Below are 17,500 nucleotides of genomic sequence, written 5' to 3' on the forward strand. Positions count from 1 at the left end.
TACTGCCATCTGTGACCCTCAACAGCAGTCGTGCGTCTCACGGGTGTATCTGTGCCCATAGCCAATCATTGTGTGGCTCAAAATTATACATTTTTCTTTCGTCAAAAATCATTAGGATATTAAGATCATGTTCCATAAGGATATTCCTACCGTAAATATATCATAAATGTATTATTAGTAGTAATATGCATTGCTAAGGGTTTCATTTGGACAACTTTAAAGGAGATTTTCTCAATATTTCGATGTTTTTGCACCCTCAGATTCCAGATTTTCAAATATTGTCCTAAATGTGCGTCAAAATTTGCGTTCATCTCTCGAGTCTCGGTTTGAGTCATTCGTTCAGCAAGTCCCAGCCCCATAGGCAAGGCTATGCAGTCACAGGAAACAGAAAAGATCAGTTCATCTCGAGTCTTCGGTTTGAGTCATTCGTTCAGCAAGTCCCAGCCCCATAGGCAAGGCTATGCAGTCGCCGGAAACAGAAAAGATCAGTTCATCTCTCGAGTCATCTCGTTCAAGTCGTTCATTCTTTTTTCGCGTGACCGCTTCCCTGTTCAATGTCTCGCAACATATACAACTGTTATTATTGAATGCATGTTGTAATATATTTATTATTATAAAATCATCAGAAGATATGTGCAATAAACATTTGTTATGCCTATCCGTTCTGAACAACCCAATGTGTCCAGGCTTCATAAGAATATAAACAAGCTAAAAAACTGAACAAAACAAACATAAAAACACGACTCACTTGTTTGTAAGGAAGGTTGTGAATTAACCATAGACTGTAGGAAATAACTAATTTCTGTATCCAACACAGCTGTCACGTCACGTGACAAAAGAATGAGACTCGAGATGAGCTGTTTCTGCATTCAGCCTATGGGGCTGGGACTAGAACGAACGACACGAACGAGATGACTCGAGAGATGAACTGATCTTTTCTGTTTCCGGCGACTGCATAGCCTTGCCTATGGGGCTGGGACTTGAACGAATGACTCAAACAAGAAGACTCGAGAGATGAACTGATCTTTTCTGTTTCCGGCGACTGCATAGCCTTGCCTATGGGGCTGGGGCTTGATGAACGAATGACTCTAACCTGAAGACTCGAGAGATGAACTAATCTTTTCTGTTTCCGGTGACTGCATAGCCTTGCCTATGGGGCTGGGGCTTGATGAACGAATGACTCTAACCTGAAGACTCATGAGATGAACTGATCTTTTCTGTTTCCGGCGACTGCATAGCCTTGCCTATGGGGCTGGGACTTGATGAACGAATGACTCAAACCGAAGACTCGAGAGATGAACTAATCTTTTCTGTTTCCGGACGCATGTATTGCATATGAGGCTGTCACGGCCCAGATCAGACGTGATGACCAAACTAACGGCTCGTACCCGAGACACGAGAGCTGAACTAAACTTTCCAGGGAACAGACGTGATTAAATGTGAAGTGACAAAAGAAAGAACGATTTGGATCGGGAGGTGAGGTGAACTAACAGACTGCACACATAGCCTGAAGCAAGCTAAGAAATTAATTAATAATTTATTTCGCAAAGTTTGGCCATGGCTACATTAGCTTATAGTTTATTTTTTATTTCAAAAGTACTAAATGTGTTAAAAAATTTAACATTTTAATTAGATTCTGCTGAAATGAACGAAATGACTTGAAATAAGATTTGTTCATTTTGCTGAACGAGATTCAAAGATCCGTTTCCCACTACTACTACATTCTGATTGGTTGCTGCCGAAACGTGTCATCACCCATTACCATAAAGTTGACCTGATTTTAACTCGTTCAAGTGTAAATGTTGAAAGTGAAACTCCAGATGTGTGTGTGACGTCATGACGAGCGGAGCTGAGCGTTAGTCTTTCCATCCGCAGGGGAACTTTCATCTATTTTTCCATAAATTGAACAGGGAAGGCCGAAAGTTAACTTGATAAAGTTTCAAATATGGATATTTTTCTTACACAAACGCATCGATTCGCTTCAGAAGGCCTTTATTAACACCCCAGAGCCGCTGGAGCAGTTATATGACGGACAGATGCACTTTTTATGGACATCAAAAACAGAGCAACTATTACTGCTGTTATAATAATAGAAAAATATTAAATGAGCTGGGATTAGCCTGGACTTTTGTAATATAACTCAGATTTTATTCGTCTGAGAGAAGAATGTCACACACACCTTGGATGACTTGAGGGAGAGTAAATCATGGGCTAATTTTCATTTTTGGGTGAACTATCCCTTTAATGGTGAAGGACGTCATCATCACAGTGTCTAGTCTTGACTTAAACACCACAGCCGAGCGACACGAGTTTACTCCATCCCGCCGTCATACAGGAAACATTAGCGCTGCGGAAGCTAATTCCAGATAATATAAAGAACAGCCGGATGTTAGAGAAGCGAGAGATAATGACGAATAGAGTAGATTAGAGAGCAGATCTATGATTCTCCTGAGGATCATTTGAACAGCAGAATCTGGTGGCACATTATTGCGGCCGCTCGTTTGTTGCCCTACATATTATCACGATACAACCTTCCCCGTTTCTGCCCTACATGACTAATAATGTGTCCTCGCAAGTGTGCGATATTGCTTTTTGTAAATGGTTTTCGAGTGCTCTATAAAACTTTAATACAATTCACTCACATTACTTTCTGAGAGCAAACCACCAACATTCTTCAAGTTGTTGGACAAGTCATAACAAGGCAAGATTGACCGTCTTTTAGCTAATAAGTGACATTCCTTCACTCTCAGGATAAGTGTAGAAACTGTACCTTTAGGGGAACAACAGCTCATTAAAAGGACATTTTTGCACCTTTTTTACCCCTAAAATGTTCATAGTAGCATACATATGATACTCTAAGGCACTAATATGCACCTTTTAAGAGTGAAAAGGTACAAAAATGTCATTTTAAGTGCACAAGCTGTTGTAAAGGTAGAGTTTTTACAGTGTTAAAAGGGATAAATGAGGAAGGAAAGCACTTCACATCCACAACTGTATTCCATTAGATTTTGCTGGTACGGATAAAAACTCTTAGCTTTGAATTCATTGCTTTCCACTTTGTCACGTTGTGCCTATTTCAACAAATCTCCTGCCAAAAAATAGCTTAGAAAAAAACCCTCCCCTTAGCCCTTAAATTTCATTTGTGCTTCATATTCAAATGTCAGTCTTGTTATCTCAATGTGCCAATTTTGCCCATTTGTATTGCAGAATAGAGCTATTGTTCTATGGAAAGAAATCCTGTATAAACACTTTTTTAAAGGGGTCATGAACTGAGGTCATCATACTATAAGAATATCCTATAAGTTTCAGAGCTGAAAACATCCAAAAACAGCTTTTATTGTAACCACAATTATAGATTGTGGAATCTATAAGGACCGCCTACTTCATCATCTAAACTTTGGCCCCGCCCACTGGAGTGTTAGTGAGATGACGAGGAGAGACAAACTAACTAATAACACTGAAGTCTCACAGTGGCCAATCACAGCAGTGGGCGTTTACACTGAAGTCTCACAGTGGCCAATCACAGCACTGGAGGTTTACACTGAAGTCTCACAGCGGCCAATCACAGCAGTGGGCGTTTACACTGAAGTCTCACAGTGGCCAATCACAGCAGTGGGCGTTTACACTGAAGTCTCACAGCGGCCAATCACAGCAGTGGGCGTTTACACTGAAGTCTCACAGCGGCCAATCACAGCAGTGGGCGTTTACACTGAAGTCTCACAGTGGCCAATCACAGCAGTGGGCGTTTACACTGAAGTCTCACAGTGGCCAATCACAGCAGTGGGCGTTTACACTGAAGTCTCACAGCGGCCAATCACAGCAGTGGGCGTTTACACTGAAGTCTCACAGCGGCCAATCACAGCAGTGGGCGTTTACACTGAAGTCTCACAGCGGCCAATCACAGCAGTGGAGGTTTACACTGAAATCTCACAGTGGCCAATCACAGCAGTGGGCGTTTACACTGAAGTCTCACAGTGGCCAATCACAGCAGTGGGCGTTTACACTGAAGTCTCACAGTGGCCAATCAAATCTGTAATCTTTAATCAACTGTTTTTGTGGGCATTTTTGATGTAAAAATCATACTAATATTATAAAACAATGCAACTCATGACCCCTTTAAATATACAGTACATTACCGTTTTGTGTCTATTATATTTGCTTTGTTTTCTCTTTTTTTGTGTGCAAGTCACCATGTAACAGTATGACAGCAGCCAATCACAGAGCAGACTCCAGGCTGATGCAAATTCAGATTACAAGAGGAGGAAAAACAATCTCCTGGTTGCACCTGCCTCATTTGATTGGCAAATTAGCAGCGACAAGAACCAGTGCTGATTTGTCTTTAGATCGACAGAAAACACCATTCCCTCCCACATAGGCTCAATTTGAGTGTTTTGTCATCAACGATGCAAAAAATAAATAATAACATTGATCATTTGATTCCCAACTCTAACTCATGTGTTACTAAGCACTTGTATAGAAGCCATTTTGCAGGCCTTGGATCAGTACAAGAGGACAAAGAAGAAGGACCCTCTCATCTCTACTCACCTTCAGGTCCCGATGGACCACTCCCATCTGGTGGCAGTGGAGAACAGCCTCAAGGATCTGCTGAATGCAATGACTGCATGCAAACACCAGGGGGTGTGGGTTAGTGACAAGCACACACTCACTATCTGTGCACAGCATTGAGAGCAGGGGAGCATGGGCTTGGAGGCGATGAATGAGACTAACATGGGCTTCACGGTACTTAAAGTTTTAGTGTTGGGCTGTTTGGACCCGTCCATCTCTTCGAAACAGCATCTCTACTAACCCCGCCCACGACTGCTGACGGATTCGCCTTATTAGCATAGACCCCGCCCATGACTGGCTGGACCCGTCCATCTCTACTAATGAGCATCTCTACTAACCCCGCCCACGACTGCTGACAGATTCGCCTTATTAGCATAGACCCCGCCCATGACTGGCTGGACTCGTCCATCTCTTCGAATGAGCATCTCTACTAACCACTCCCACGACTGCTGACGGATTCGCCTTATTAGCATAAACCCCGTCCACGACTGCTGACGGATTCACCTTATTAGCATAGACCCCGCCCATGACTGGCTGGACCCGTCCATCTCTACTAATGAGCATCTCTACTAACCCCGCCCACGACTGCTGACGGATTCGCCTTATTAGCATAGACCCCGCCCATGACTGCTGACGGATTCGCCTTATTAGCATAAACCCCGTCCACGACTGCTGACGGATTCACCTTATTAGCATAGACCCCGCCCATGACTGGCTGGACCCGTCCATCTCTACTAATGAGCATCTCTACTAACCCCGCCCACGACTGCTGACGGATTCGCCTTATTAGCATAGACCCCGCCCATGACTGGCTGGACCCGTCCATCTCTTCGAATGAGCATCTCTACTAACCCCGCCCACGACTGCTGACGGATTCCGCCTTATCAGCATAGACCCCGCCCATGACTGGTTGGACCCGTCCATCTCTTCTAATGAGCATCTCTACTAACCCCGCCCACGACTGCTGATGGATTCCGCCTTATTAGCATAGACCCCGCCCATGACTGGCTGGGTGGACCCGTCCATCTCTAATAATGAGCATCTCTACTAACCCCGCCCACGACTGCTGACGGATTCCGCCTTATTAGCATAGACCCCGCCCATGACTGGCTGGACCCGTCCATCTCTTCGAATGAGCATCTCTACTAACCCCGCCCACGACTGCTGACGGATTCCGCCTTATTAGCATAGACCCCGCCCATGACTGGTTGGACCCGTCCATCTCTACTAATGAGCATCTCTACTAACCCCGTCCACGACTGCTGACGGATTCCGCCTTATTAGCATAGACCCCGCCCATGACTGGCTGGGTGGACCCGTCCATCTCTACTAATGAGCATCTCTACTAACCCCGCCCACGACTGCTGATGGATTCCGCCTTATTAGCATAGACCCCGCCCATGACTGGCTGGGTGGACCCGTCCATCTCTAATAATGAGCATCTCTACTAACCCCGCCCACGACTGCTGACGGATTCCGCCTTGTTAGCATAGACCCCGCCCATGACTGGCTGGACTCGTCCATCTCTACTAATGAGCATCTCTACTAACCCCGCCCACGACTGCTGATGGATTCCGCCTTATTAGCATAGACCCCGCCCATGACTGGCTGGACCCGTCCATCTCTACTAATGAGCATCTCTACTAACCCCGCCCACGACTGCTGATGGATTCCGCCTTATTAGCATAGACCCCGCCCATGACTGGCTGGACCCGTCCATCTCTACTAATGAGCATCTCTACTAACCCCGCCCATGACTGCTGACGGATTCGCCTTATTATCATAGACCCCGCCCACGACTGCTGACTTATTCTGCCTTATTAGCATAAACCCCGCCCATGACTGCATTTCCCAGCCCAACTGTGCAGTAATGAATGATGTACATCTATCCATTGCCCATCTACTGTCATCATTACCTCTCTTGCTCCCCAACATCTCAATCCAGAAGTGGTGTTTGCTTGGGCGACTGTGAGCTTGACCCACCAAAGCATTGACTTATGGGTCCTGATACCCGTTCTGCATTTCAATCAAAAAGGGCAGAGTCACCATCAACACACAAGACAATCCTCCAGGGTCAAACACACAGTCCCCGACTACATGCACAACCATCGCTCCGAGGTCATCATCTGCGTTTGTACCCCTCAGAACACCGCCACACACACACACACACACACACACACACACAGGTTTCTCGGTGTGTAGCTGTGTTTCAAGGGGTCAGGTTGGGGAAAATGTATTTGGTTCAAACAATGGAGGTTCGAGCCTGTCATACTAACCTTCAAGTCTCGATGTACAATGCCATTTAAGTGACAATGATTAACACTCTCTAGAATCTGCTGTATGCAATGACTGTGAGAGAGAGAGACAGCGAAGAAGCCAAAGGAGAGAGAGTGAACAGTTCAGCAAGCAGAAAACAAACACAGCGGACAAACAAACAAACAAACAGTGAAGACTGAACAAATACTGTCGAAAACATGATGTGTGCTATAAAACTGGTGCGTTTACAATCATATTCCAGGCGGAAATGAAAATCCCCCTCATGTCGTTGAAATCCCTATCGACTTTCTTTTCTTTCTGGCAGAAATTTGAGCTTTCAATAGGACTTTACAGTCTCACAAAAGAGGTTCATAAAACCTGTGCACAATAGTCCTGCACTTCTGAAGCCATATGATATGTATATGTGGAACTGGAGAACCAGGCATTTCCCAAAGACAACACAAACCCAAGAAGATTTCATGGCACCACTGGTCTCAACGATCGGCTTGGGCTTAGGAGGCGTGAGGAACCCTGCCCTGATCCTTAAAAAAACGCATTACAGCGACGCAAAAATCTGGAAATTGCTACACAGATTCACTTTTACATGGTGTTTAAACACAAATGTGTGTCGGCAGTGTGTGTACACAACCACCCTATAATGGTAAAAATCCACACACTTTTAAATCCCAATAAATCATAAGCAGTGTCTCAGAACAAGTGTTTGCAGATTCTAGCTTTTGTGACATCATATTGCACAGTCCATGCCCACGACTGCTGACAGACTCCGCCCTATTAGCATAGACCCCGCCCACGACTGCTGACAGACTCCGCCCTATTAGCATAGACCCCGCCCACGACTGCTGACAGACTCCGCCCTATTAGCATAGACCTCGCCCACAACTGCTGACAGACCCCGCCCTATTAGCATAGACCCCGCCCACGACTGCTGACAGACTCACAGACCCCGCCCATGACTACTGACAGACTCCGCCCTATTAGCACAGACCCCGCCCATGACTACTGACAGACTCCGCCCTATTAGCACAGACCCCGCCCATGACTACTGACAGACTCCGCCCTATTAGCACAGACCCCGCCCATGACTACTGACAGACTCCGCCCTATTAGCACAGACCCCGCCCATGACTACTGACAGACTCCGCCCTATTAGCACAGACCCCGCCCATGACTACTGACAGACTCCGCCCTATTAGCACAGACCCCGTCCATGACTACTGACAGACTCCGCCCTATTAGCACAGACCCCGCCCACGACTGCTGACAGACTCCGCCCTATTAGCACAGACCCCGCCCATGACTACTGACAGACTCTGCCCTATTAGCACAGACCCCGCACATGACTACTGACAGACTCCTCCTATTAGCACAGACCCCACCCATGACTACTGACAGACTCCGCCCTATTAGCACAGACCCCGCACATGACTACTGACAGACTCTGCCCTATTAGCACAGACCCCGCACATGACTACTGACAGACTCCTCCTATTAGCACAGACCCCGCCCATGACTACTGACAGACTCCGCCCTATTAGCACAGACCCCGTCCATGACTACTGACAGACTCCGCCCTATTAGCACAGACCCCGCCCACGACTGCTGACAGACTCCGCCCTATTAGCACAGACCCCGCCCATGACTACTGACAGACTCCGCCCTATTAGCACAGACCCCGCACATGACTACTGACAGACTCTGCCCTATTAGCACAGACCCCGCCCATGACTACTGACAGACTCCTCCTATTAGCACAGACCCCACCCATGACTACTGACAGACTCCGCCCTATTAGCACAGACCCCGCCCATGACTACTGACAGACTCCGCCCTATTAGCACAGACCCCGCCCATGACTACTGACAGACTCCGCCCTATTAGCACAGACCCCGCCCATGACTACTGACAGACTCCGCCCTATTAGCACAGACCCCGTCCATGACTACTGACAGACTCCGCCCTATTAGCACAGACCCCGTCCATGACTACTGACAGACTCCGCCCTATTAGCACAGACCCCACCCATGACTACTGACAGACTCCGCCCTATTAGCACAGACCCCGCCCATGACTACTGACAGACTCCGCCCTATTAGCACAGACCCCGCCCATGACTACTGACAGACTCCTCCTATTAGCACAGGCCCCGCACATGACTACTGACAGACTCCGCCCTATTAGCACAGACCCCGTCCATGACTACTGACAGACTCCGCCCTATTAGCACAGACCCCGCCCATGACTACTGACAGACTCCGCCCTATTAGCACAGACCCCGTCCATGACTACTGACAGACTCCGCCCTATTAGCACAGACCCCGCACATGACTACTGACAGACTCCGCCCTATTAGCACAGACCCCGCCCATGACTACTGACAGACTCCACCCTATTAGCACAGACCCCGTCCATGACTACTGACAGACTCCGCCCTATTAGCACAGACCCCGCCCATGACTACTGACAGACTCCGCCCTATTAGCACAGACCCCGCCCATGACTACTGACAGACTCCGCCCTATTAGCACAGACCCCGCCCACAACTGCTGACAGACTCCGCTCTATTAGCATAGACCCGCCCACGACTGCTGACAGACTCCGCTCTATTAGCATAGACCCGCCCATGACTGCTGACAGACTCCGCTCTATTAGCATAGACCCGCCCACGACTGCTGACAGACTCCGCTCTATTAGCATAGACCCCGCCCACGACTGCTGACAGACTCCGCTCTATTAGCATAGACCCGCCCACGACTGCTGACAGACTCCGCCCTATTAGCACAGACCCCGCCCACGACTGCTGACTACTTTAAAGGTCCATTTGTGTCCTTTTTAAGTCTTGAAAGCTTCAGTCTTTGTTCGTTGTAATGGACGAGAACACAGAAAAGTCTTCAAAATGACTCATTTTATGTTCCTCAAGAAAGTCAAATAGGGCTGGAACGACATAAGGGTGAGTAAATGATGAGAGGATTTTCATTTTTTGGGTGAACTAGACTTTACACAACAGTTCAAAATCATCACAGAAGCACAAGAAGACCCAAACTAAGATAACACCAACACTGAGCAGCACAAAGACAGGCGTAGTGCAGTGCACACACACTTCACATAATTTCTTCACACAGCTGAGTTTGAATGGGAACAGATAAATGTGTGTATAGATATACTGGCTCTGTGAACACACACACGATTACTGGCTCAGACAGACGCTAGTTCAGAACCGTATCATATATGTGGAGTGTGTTAAGCCCTCCCACAGCCAGTCATTATGACTCGCATAAGTAATGCACTTACAGTGAAGGTCTATGAGGCAAGATCTGATGAGGATCTATTAACAGAGCAACACAAACATGATGTCTGATGGACTCCATACGTCTGACACGAACAGGAATTGATCTCTTTATCTGGACACAGTGAGATAAAAACCCTGTCAGGGGTCAAAAACTAAGGTCCAGAAAACCTAGTTCAGACTTGCCACTGAAACGCTGATCAAGAGAAGCAGAGGCAGAACTCTTCAAGCCCTTCGAGGGTCGTGTGTTCTGAGCCGGGGATTCAGAGTGTGGATCAAACGGTCACATGATCACAGTAAACGAGGCGTTGTTATGCCATAACGGTTACGAAATATTTCCAAATGTCTGTGTTTGGCCACTAGGGGGCGATGATCTCCGTCAACCCATGAGCCGGGGTCTGTGATTATACCTCAGTTTATACATTAGAGATTTAATGACACATTTGTGTAAGAAAAAGGAGTCTCTTCATAAAAGAAACACATTATTACACACACAGGGTAGTGTACTTTTGCAATAGCACACACACACACACACACTGATTATTACACACACAGGGACATGCAGCAACACACACACACACACACACACACACACACACTGATTATTACACACACAAGGACACAGAGCAGCAGACACACACACACACACACTCTGATTATTACACACACAGGGACGTGCAGCAGCACACACACACACACACACACACTGCTTAGTACACACACATGGATGCGCAGCAGCACACACACACACACTGATTATTACACACAAGGACACGCAGCACACACACTGCTTAGTAAACACACAGGGATGCGCAGCGCACACAGACACACACACACACACACACACAGACACACACACAGACACACACACACACACACACATGGATGCGCAGCAGCACACACACACACTCTGATTATTACACACACAGGGAAGCGCAGCAGCACACACACACACACACACACTCTGATTATTACACACACAGGGAAGCACAGCGCGCGCACACACACACACACACACACACACACACTCTGATTATTACACACACAGGGACACGCAGCAGCACACACACACTCTGATTATTACACACACAGGGACACGCAGTAGCACACACACACACACACACACACTCTGATTATTACACACACAGGGACACGCAGCAGCACACACACACACACTCTGATTATTACACACACAGGGACAAGCAGCAGCACACACACACACACACACTCTGATTATTACACACACAGGGACGCGCAGCAGCACACACACACACACACACTCTGATTATTACACACACAGGGACACGCAGCAGCACACACACACACTCTGATTATTACACACACAGGGACACGCAGCAGCACACACACACACACACACACTCTGATTATTACACACACAGGGACGCGCAGCAGCAGCACACACACACACACACACACACACACACACTCTGATTATTACACACACACACAGGGACACGCAGCAGCACACACACACACTCTGATTATTACACACACAGGGACACGCAGCAGCACACACACACACACACACACACACACACTCTGATTATTACACACACAGGGACGCGCAGCAGCACACACACACACACTCTGATTATTACACACACACACATACACACACTCTCTTCAATCTCTCCTCATGTCAATAGTGAATCTGGTGCAGCTCAATTGGCTTTTAAAGGGAAAGGGAGATGAGGCTCTGATTGGTTTATTGCTCGTTATGCCCAGAACACACCCATGACTCATGAAGAGATGAGGGACGGCCCTTCTGGACCCTGAGCCGGACACAGACCGTTTGACCCGCCGTTAAACTAGCAGGAGTGGATTCAGACACGCCCTCAGAGCTTCAGACACGCCCTCAGAGCTTCAGACACGCCCTCAGCGCTTCAGACACGCCCTCAGAGCTTCAGACACGCCCTCAGAGATTCAGACACGCCCTCATAGCTTCAGACACGCCCTCAGAGCTTCAGACACGCCCTCAGAGCTTCGACCACACACTCAGAGCTTCAGACACGCCCTCAGAGCTTCAGACACGCCCTCAGAGCTTCAGACACGCCCTCAGAGCTTCGACCACACACTCAGAGCTTCAGACACGCCCTCAAAGCTTCAGACACGCCCTCAGAGCTTCAGACCCGCCCTCAGAGATTCAGACACACCCTCAGAGCTTCAGACACGCCCTCAGAGATTCAGACACCAGACACGCCCTCAGAGATTCAGACACGCCCTCAGAGCTTCAGACACGCCCTCAAAGCTTCAGACACGCCCTCAGAGCTTCAGACACGCCCTCGGAGATTCAGACACGCCCTCAGAGCTTCAGACACGCCCTCAGAGCTTCAGACACGCCCTCAGAGATTCAGACACCAGACACGCCCTCAGAGATTCAGACACGCCCTCAGAGCTTCAGACACGCCCTCAAAGCTTCAGACACGCCCTCAGAGCTTCAGACACGCCCTCGGAGATTCAGACACGCCCTCAGAGCTTCAGACACGCCCTCAGAGCTTCAGACACGCCCTCAGAGATTCAGACACGCCCTCAGAGATTCAGACACGCCCTCAGAGATTCAGACACGCCCTCAGAGCTTCAGACACGCCCTCAGAGATTCAGACACGCCCTCAGAGATTCAGACACGCCCTCAGAGATTCAGACACGCCCTCAGAGTTTCAAACACGCCCTCAGAGATTCAGACACACCCTCAGAGAATCAGACACGCCCTCAGAGATTCAGACACGCCCTCAGATATTCAGACACGCCCTCAGAGATTCAGACACGCCCTCAGAGATTCAGACACGCCCTCCGAGATTCAGACACGCCCTCAGAGCTTCAGACACGCCCTCAGAGATTCAGACACGCCATCAGAGCTTCAGAAGCCCTCAGAGCTTCAGACACGCCCTCAGAGATTCAGACACGCCCTCAGAGCTTCAGAAACGCCCTCAGAGATTCAAACACGCCCTCAGAGCTTCAGACACGCCCTCAGAGCTTCAGACACGCCCTCAGAGATTCAGACACGCCCTCAGAGATTCAGACACGCCCTCAGAGATTCAGACACGCCTTCAGAGCTTCAGACACGCCCTCAGAGCTTCAGACACGCCCTCAGAGCTTCAGACACGCCCTCAGAGCTTCAGACACGCCCTCAGAGATTCAGACACGCCCTCCGAGATTCAGACACACCCTCAGAGCTTCAGACACACCCTCAGAGCTTCAGACACGCCCTCAGAGCTTCAGAAACGCCCTCAGAGATTCAAACACGCCCTCAGAGCTTCAGACACGCCCTCAGAGCTTCAGACACGCCCTCAGAGATTCAGACACGCCCTCAGAGATTCAGACACGCCTTCAGAGCTTCAGACACGCCCTCAGAGCTTCAGACACGCCCTCAGAGCTTCAGACACGCCCTCAGAGCTTCAGACACGCCCTCAGAGCTTCAGACACGCCCTCAGAGATTCAGACACGCCCTCCGAGATTCAGACACACCCTCAGAGCTTCAGACACACCCTCAGAGCTTCAGACACGCCCTCAGAGCTTTAGACACGCCCTCAGAGATTCAGACACGCCATCAGAGCTTCAGACACACCCTCAGAGCTTCAGACACGCCCTCAGAGCTTCAGACACGCCCTCAGAGATTCAGACACGCCCTCAGAGATTCAGACACGCCCTCAGAGATTCAGACACGCCATCAGAGCTTCAGACACACCCTCAGAGCTTCAGACACGCCCTCAGAGCTTCAGACACGCCCTCAGAGCTTCAGAAACGCCCTCAGAGCTTCAGACACGCCCTCAGAGATTCAGACACGCCATCAGAGCTTCAGACGCGCCCTCAGAGCTTCAGAAACGCCCTCAGAGATTCAGACACGCCCTCAGAGATTCAGACACGCCCTCAGAGCTTCAGACACGCCCTCAGAGATTCAGACACGCCCTCAGAGATTCAGACACGCCCTCAGAGCTTCAGACACGCCCTCAGAGATTCAGACACGCCCTCAGAGCTTCAGACACGCCCTCAGAGCTTCGACCACACACTCAGAGCTCAGATCAGTGAGATGAAAACTTCCACTGTAAGTGCATTACTGTGTGAAATACAGCAGAATCAGCTTCATAAATGACACACTCCACAGCTCAGCGTGTTTAATTCATGCACTATAATAAGTGTGCGGGTTTATCATGTGTGTGAGCACTGACCTGGCATCAGCCTCGCTGTAGTACTCTCTGGCAACAATATCCTCGAACAGCTCTCCTCCTGTGACTCTGAAACAGCAGAAGAAGAGAAGAGAGATCCACATGTGCACTCTGACCTTCTGGAGAGAGGGAAGTGTGTCTCAACACAAACACACAGGAGCGTCTGAAGGCCAGAGCACTTAAAGTGAGCACTGTGAAGGGCACATGTGTGTCACTGCCACTTTCTCTTCACTTCAAATGTCACTTCCACAACAGTGCAAAGTGTGTTATAGCAGTTAATATAAGTATTGTGTGTCTTTGGAGTACATGCAATCCAGCATCAAATGATCATACACAGCAAACGCCCTTAAAGGATTAGTTCACTATAAAATAAACTTTTGCTGATAATTTACTCACCCTCATGTCATCCAAGATGTCCATTTCTTTCTTTCTGCAGTCGAAAAGAAACTAAGATTTTTGATGAAAACAGTCCAGGATTGTTCTCCATATAATGGACTTCAATGGGCTCCAAACGGTCCAAATGACAGTTTCAGAGCAGCTTTAAACGACCCCAGATGATGAATAAGGGTCTGATCTAGACAAACCATCAGTTTCTGAGAGAAACCCAGCAGTATTTATGCTATTATTTTACCTCTTATCAGACGAGCGTGATCATCTCTGAGCTCAGACATAACTTCCGCTGAGTGAGGTCAAAATACGAGCGTGATCATAGATGTATACGTAGATGCCTCATTAGCAGTGTTGGGGAAAGTTACTTTAAAAAGTAATGCATTACAATATTGCGTTACTCCCTTAAAAAGTAACTAATTGAGTTACTTAGTTACTTTTTAAGAAAAGTAATGTGTTACGTTACTTTTGCGTTATTTTTTCTCACCTGGGCTGGGCTTGTTTTTGTTTTGGTTTTTTTTATAACAAAAAAAGTGATATTTTTGTGCAACGGTAAAGACGGTAAAGACCTCTTCATACCAGAATGTAAATAATGCGCCCCAGGCTGAGGTAAAGATGCAGATTCCCTCATGAACACTAGAGGGCGCAGCTCTGGATAATGGAGGAATAGATGCAGGAGAAAAAAGATTTACCAATAAAAACAAAAAATGTAGTAATTTTCATCATCAAAGGTCAGCAGCAAGACATTGGTCAATTAAATATAAAGGCAGATTATGCTTAAAAATAGTTGTTTTATTTAACATTTAATTATTGGAGGTTTGTATAGTTCTCTGATTTAGCATTTGACTGATTTTATTCATTTTGAGGAGGACAGAATCTTTATTGTGCAAGTGAGATAAATAAATGCTCACATTTAGTCTAGAACTACAATAACCCTCATGTTCACACACACACACACACACACACACACACACACACACACACACACACACACACACACACACACACACACACACACACACACACACACACACACACACACACACACACACACACACACACTCACACACACGCCTCTGCACTTATTTTTCTCAACATGAGGACAGGAGAGCTGTCAGTCAAATTAATGTGAAAAAGTAACTCAGATATTTTGTTGTAAATTTGAAAAGTAATGCTTTACTTACTAGTTACTTGAAAAAGTAATCTGATTACATAACTCAAGTTACTTGTAATGCGTTTCCCCAACACTGCTCATTAGCGACTGCACGGATCAGTAGAATGAGGCATCTACGTATACATCTATGACCACGCTCGTATTTTGACCTCACTAAGCAGAAGTTATGGCGGAGCTCAGAGACGATCACGTTCATTTGGACCTTCAACTGTTGGTTCCCATTGAAGTCCATTATGTGCAGAAAAATCCTGGAATGTTTTCCTCAAAAACTTCATTTCTTTTCCACTGAAGAAAGAAAGAACATCTTGGATGAGATGTGGTGAGAGTAAACATTTCATTTTGAGGTGAACTAATGCTTTAAGACGGTGGCGGTTTTAGTTTCATATTTAGAGTATCATATTTATATCCCCTGCATTCATTAATTAATACAGTCACCCCCCTTTTTGAGAATACACATGAAAACGCACTATCCAAACTTAAAGGGCTGTAATTCCAGAATGCTTTGGAATATAGACCTAAGTTTGGTCTTGTTTTAAAGCAGACACTCGGCAGATTATTGCTGAAGTGAAAGCAAAATATGAAAGTATGAAAAAGTTATGGAAGTTTAAATGTACTGTAAATAAAAAATACTGTACTAAATATTTTTATTTTATATAAAATATATATTTTACAAAAATGTTTTAATCTAAAATTACTATAAAATCAAAGCCATGTGTCTAACCAAGTTTTGTTCTAAATTTGAAGATATCATAAAAATTGAAGTCCCCATGAGATTTTGTTTAGGCGCTGTACCAAAAACAGCCACCGGGTGTCATTTAAATTCCATTGATTGTTTTTTTGATGCATTTTCCTGTAATTTTCTGTCCAAATGTCACCTCCATCACAAAACGGTCACCCGATATAGAACCTTGAGACTCAGATCTTTCCGACGATATGTGTTTTGTCAAGATTAGAAAAGATTTTGATTTTAAAATAGTTAAAATAAATGTAATATGAAACATGACACCGCCCACTAGGGGGAGGAGCCCGGTAGACGATTCTAAAGTACCATTTCCATGGTAACGCAACATCGAATTTCAAAATGGTTTTCACAGGATAAATTTTGAGTTTGTAAGCTTTCGAATGATACCTAATTTATGATAATTACTAAAATATATGATATGAAAAAAGGCGATCAAAAAAAAGAGCACCAGGTGACAGTTAAGAGGTCAGTGTGTGTAAATACACCTAACGCCAAAAAAATGGCCTCATTGTAGCCTTAAAAGTTGAATACATTCAAGGTTGAAAGCTAAAGCTACTTTTTGTGATCATCTTAACACAATGACTTTATGTTTTGGGGGGTGATTTTTATCGCACAACCAACATTGGTGTGTGATAAATTAATCAGCACATCATGAAATGAATTAGATTAAACATTTGAACCGCTTGACAGCCGTAATGTGTGAAGCTCATTGGCTTTCTCTGGTGTTCTGTCATGTGTTTGAGAAGTGGAGACGTGACCTCATACAGACGGAGAGAAGTTACTCACAAGTCAAACACTAGGTAGTGAACGCCCTCCTCTGATATACTGTCATGGAGCCGCACTGTAGAGAGAGAGAGAGAGAGAGAGAGAGAGAGAGAGAGAGGGAG

At 46.6% G+C, this 17,500-nt stretch overlaps 1 protein-coding gene across 9 annotated transcripts in view; it reads right to left on the reverse strand.

Moving 5' to 3' along the window:
- Positions 1-17,500, reverse strand: part of camk2d1 (calcium/calmodulin-dependent protein kinase (CaM kinase) II delta 1) — a gene marked incomplete at its 5' end in the record, with an annotated part of 118,020 nt that overhangs the window by 47,783 nt on the left and 52,737 nt on the right. For 5 of the 9 annotated variants that reach the window (XM_079805820.1, XM_079805815.1, XM_079805816.1 and 2 more), the window contains 3 exons: positions 4,546-4,618; positions 14,314-14,379; positions 17,400-17,454. In XM_079805820.1, the coding sequence (XP_079661946.1) occupies positions 4,546-4,618; positions 14,314-14,379; positions 17,400-17,454 (194 nt within the window). Of the gene's footprint in view, positions 1-4,545; positions 4,619-6,842; positions 6,916-14,313; positions 14,380-17,399; positions 17,455-17,500 lie in introns of all 9 variants that reach the window. The other 4 variants (XM_079805819.1, XM_079805821.1, XM_079805817.1 and 1 more) reach the window with 2 other exon arrangements.

Source organism: Gobio gobio (genome assembly GCF_949357685.1).
Source record: "Gobio gobio genome assembly, chromosome: 2".
NCBI lineage: Eukaryota > Metazoa > Chordata > Actinopteri > Cypriniformes > Gobionidae > Gobio > Gobio gobio.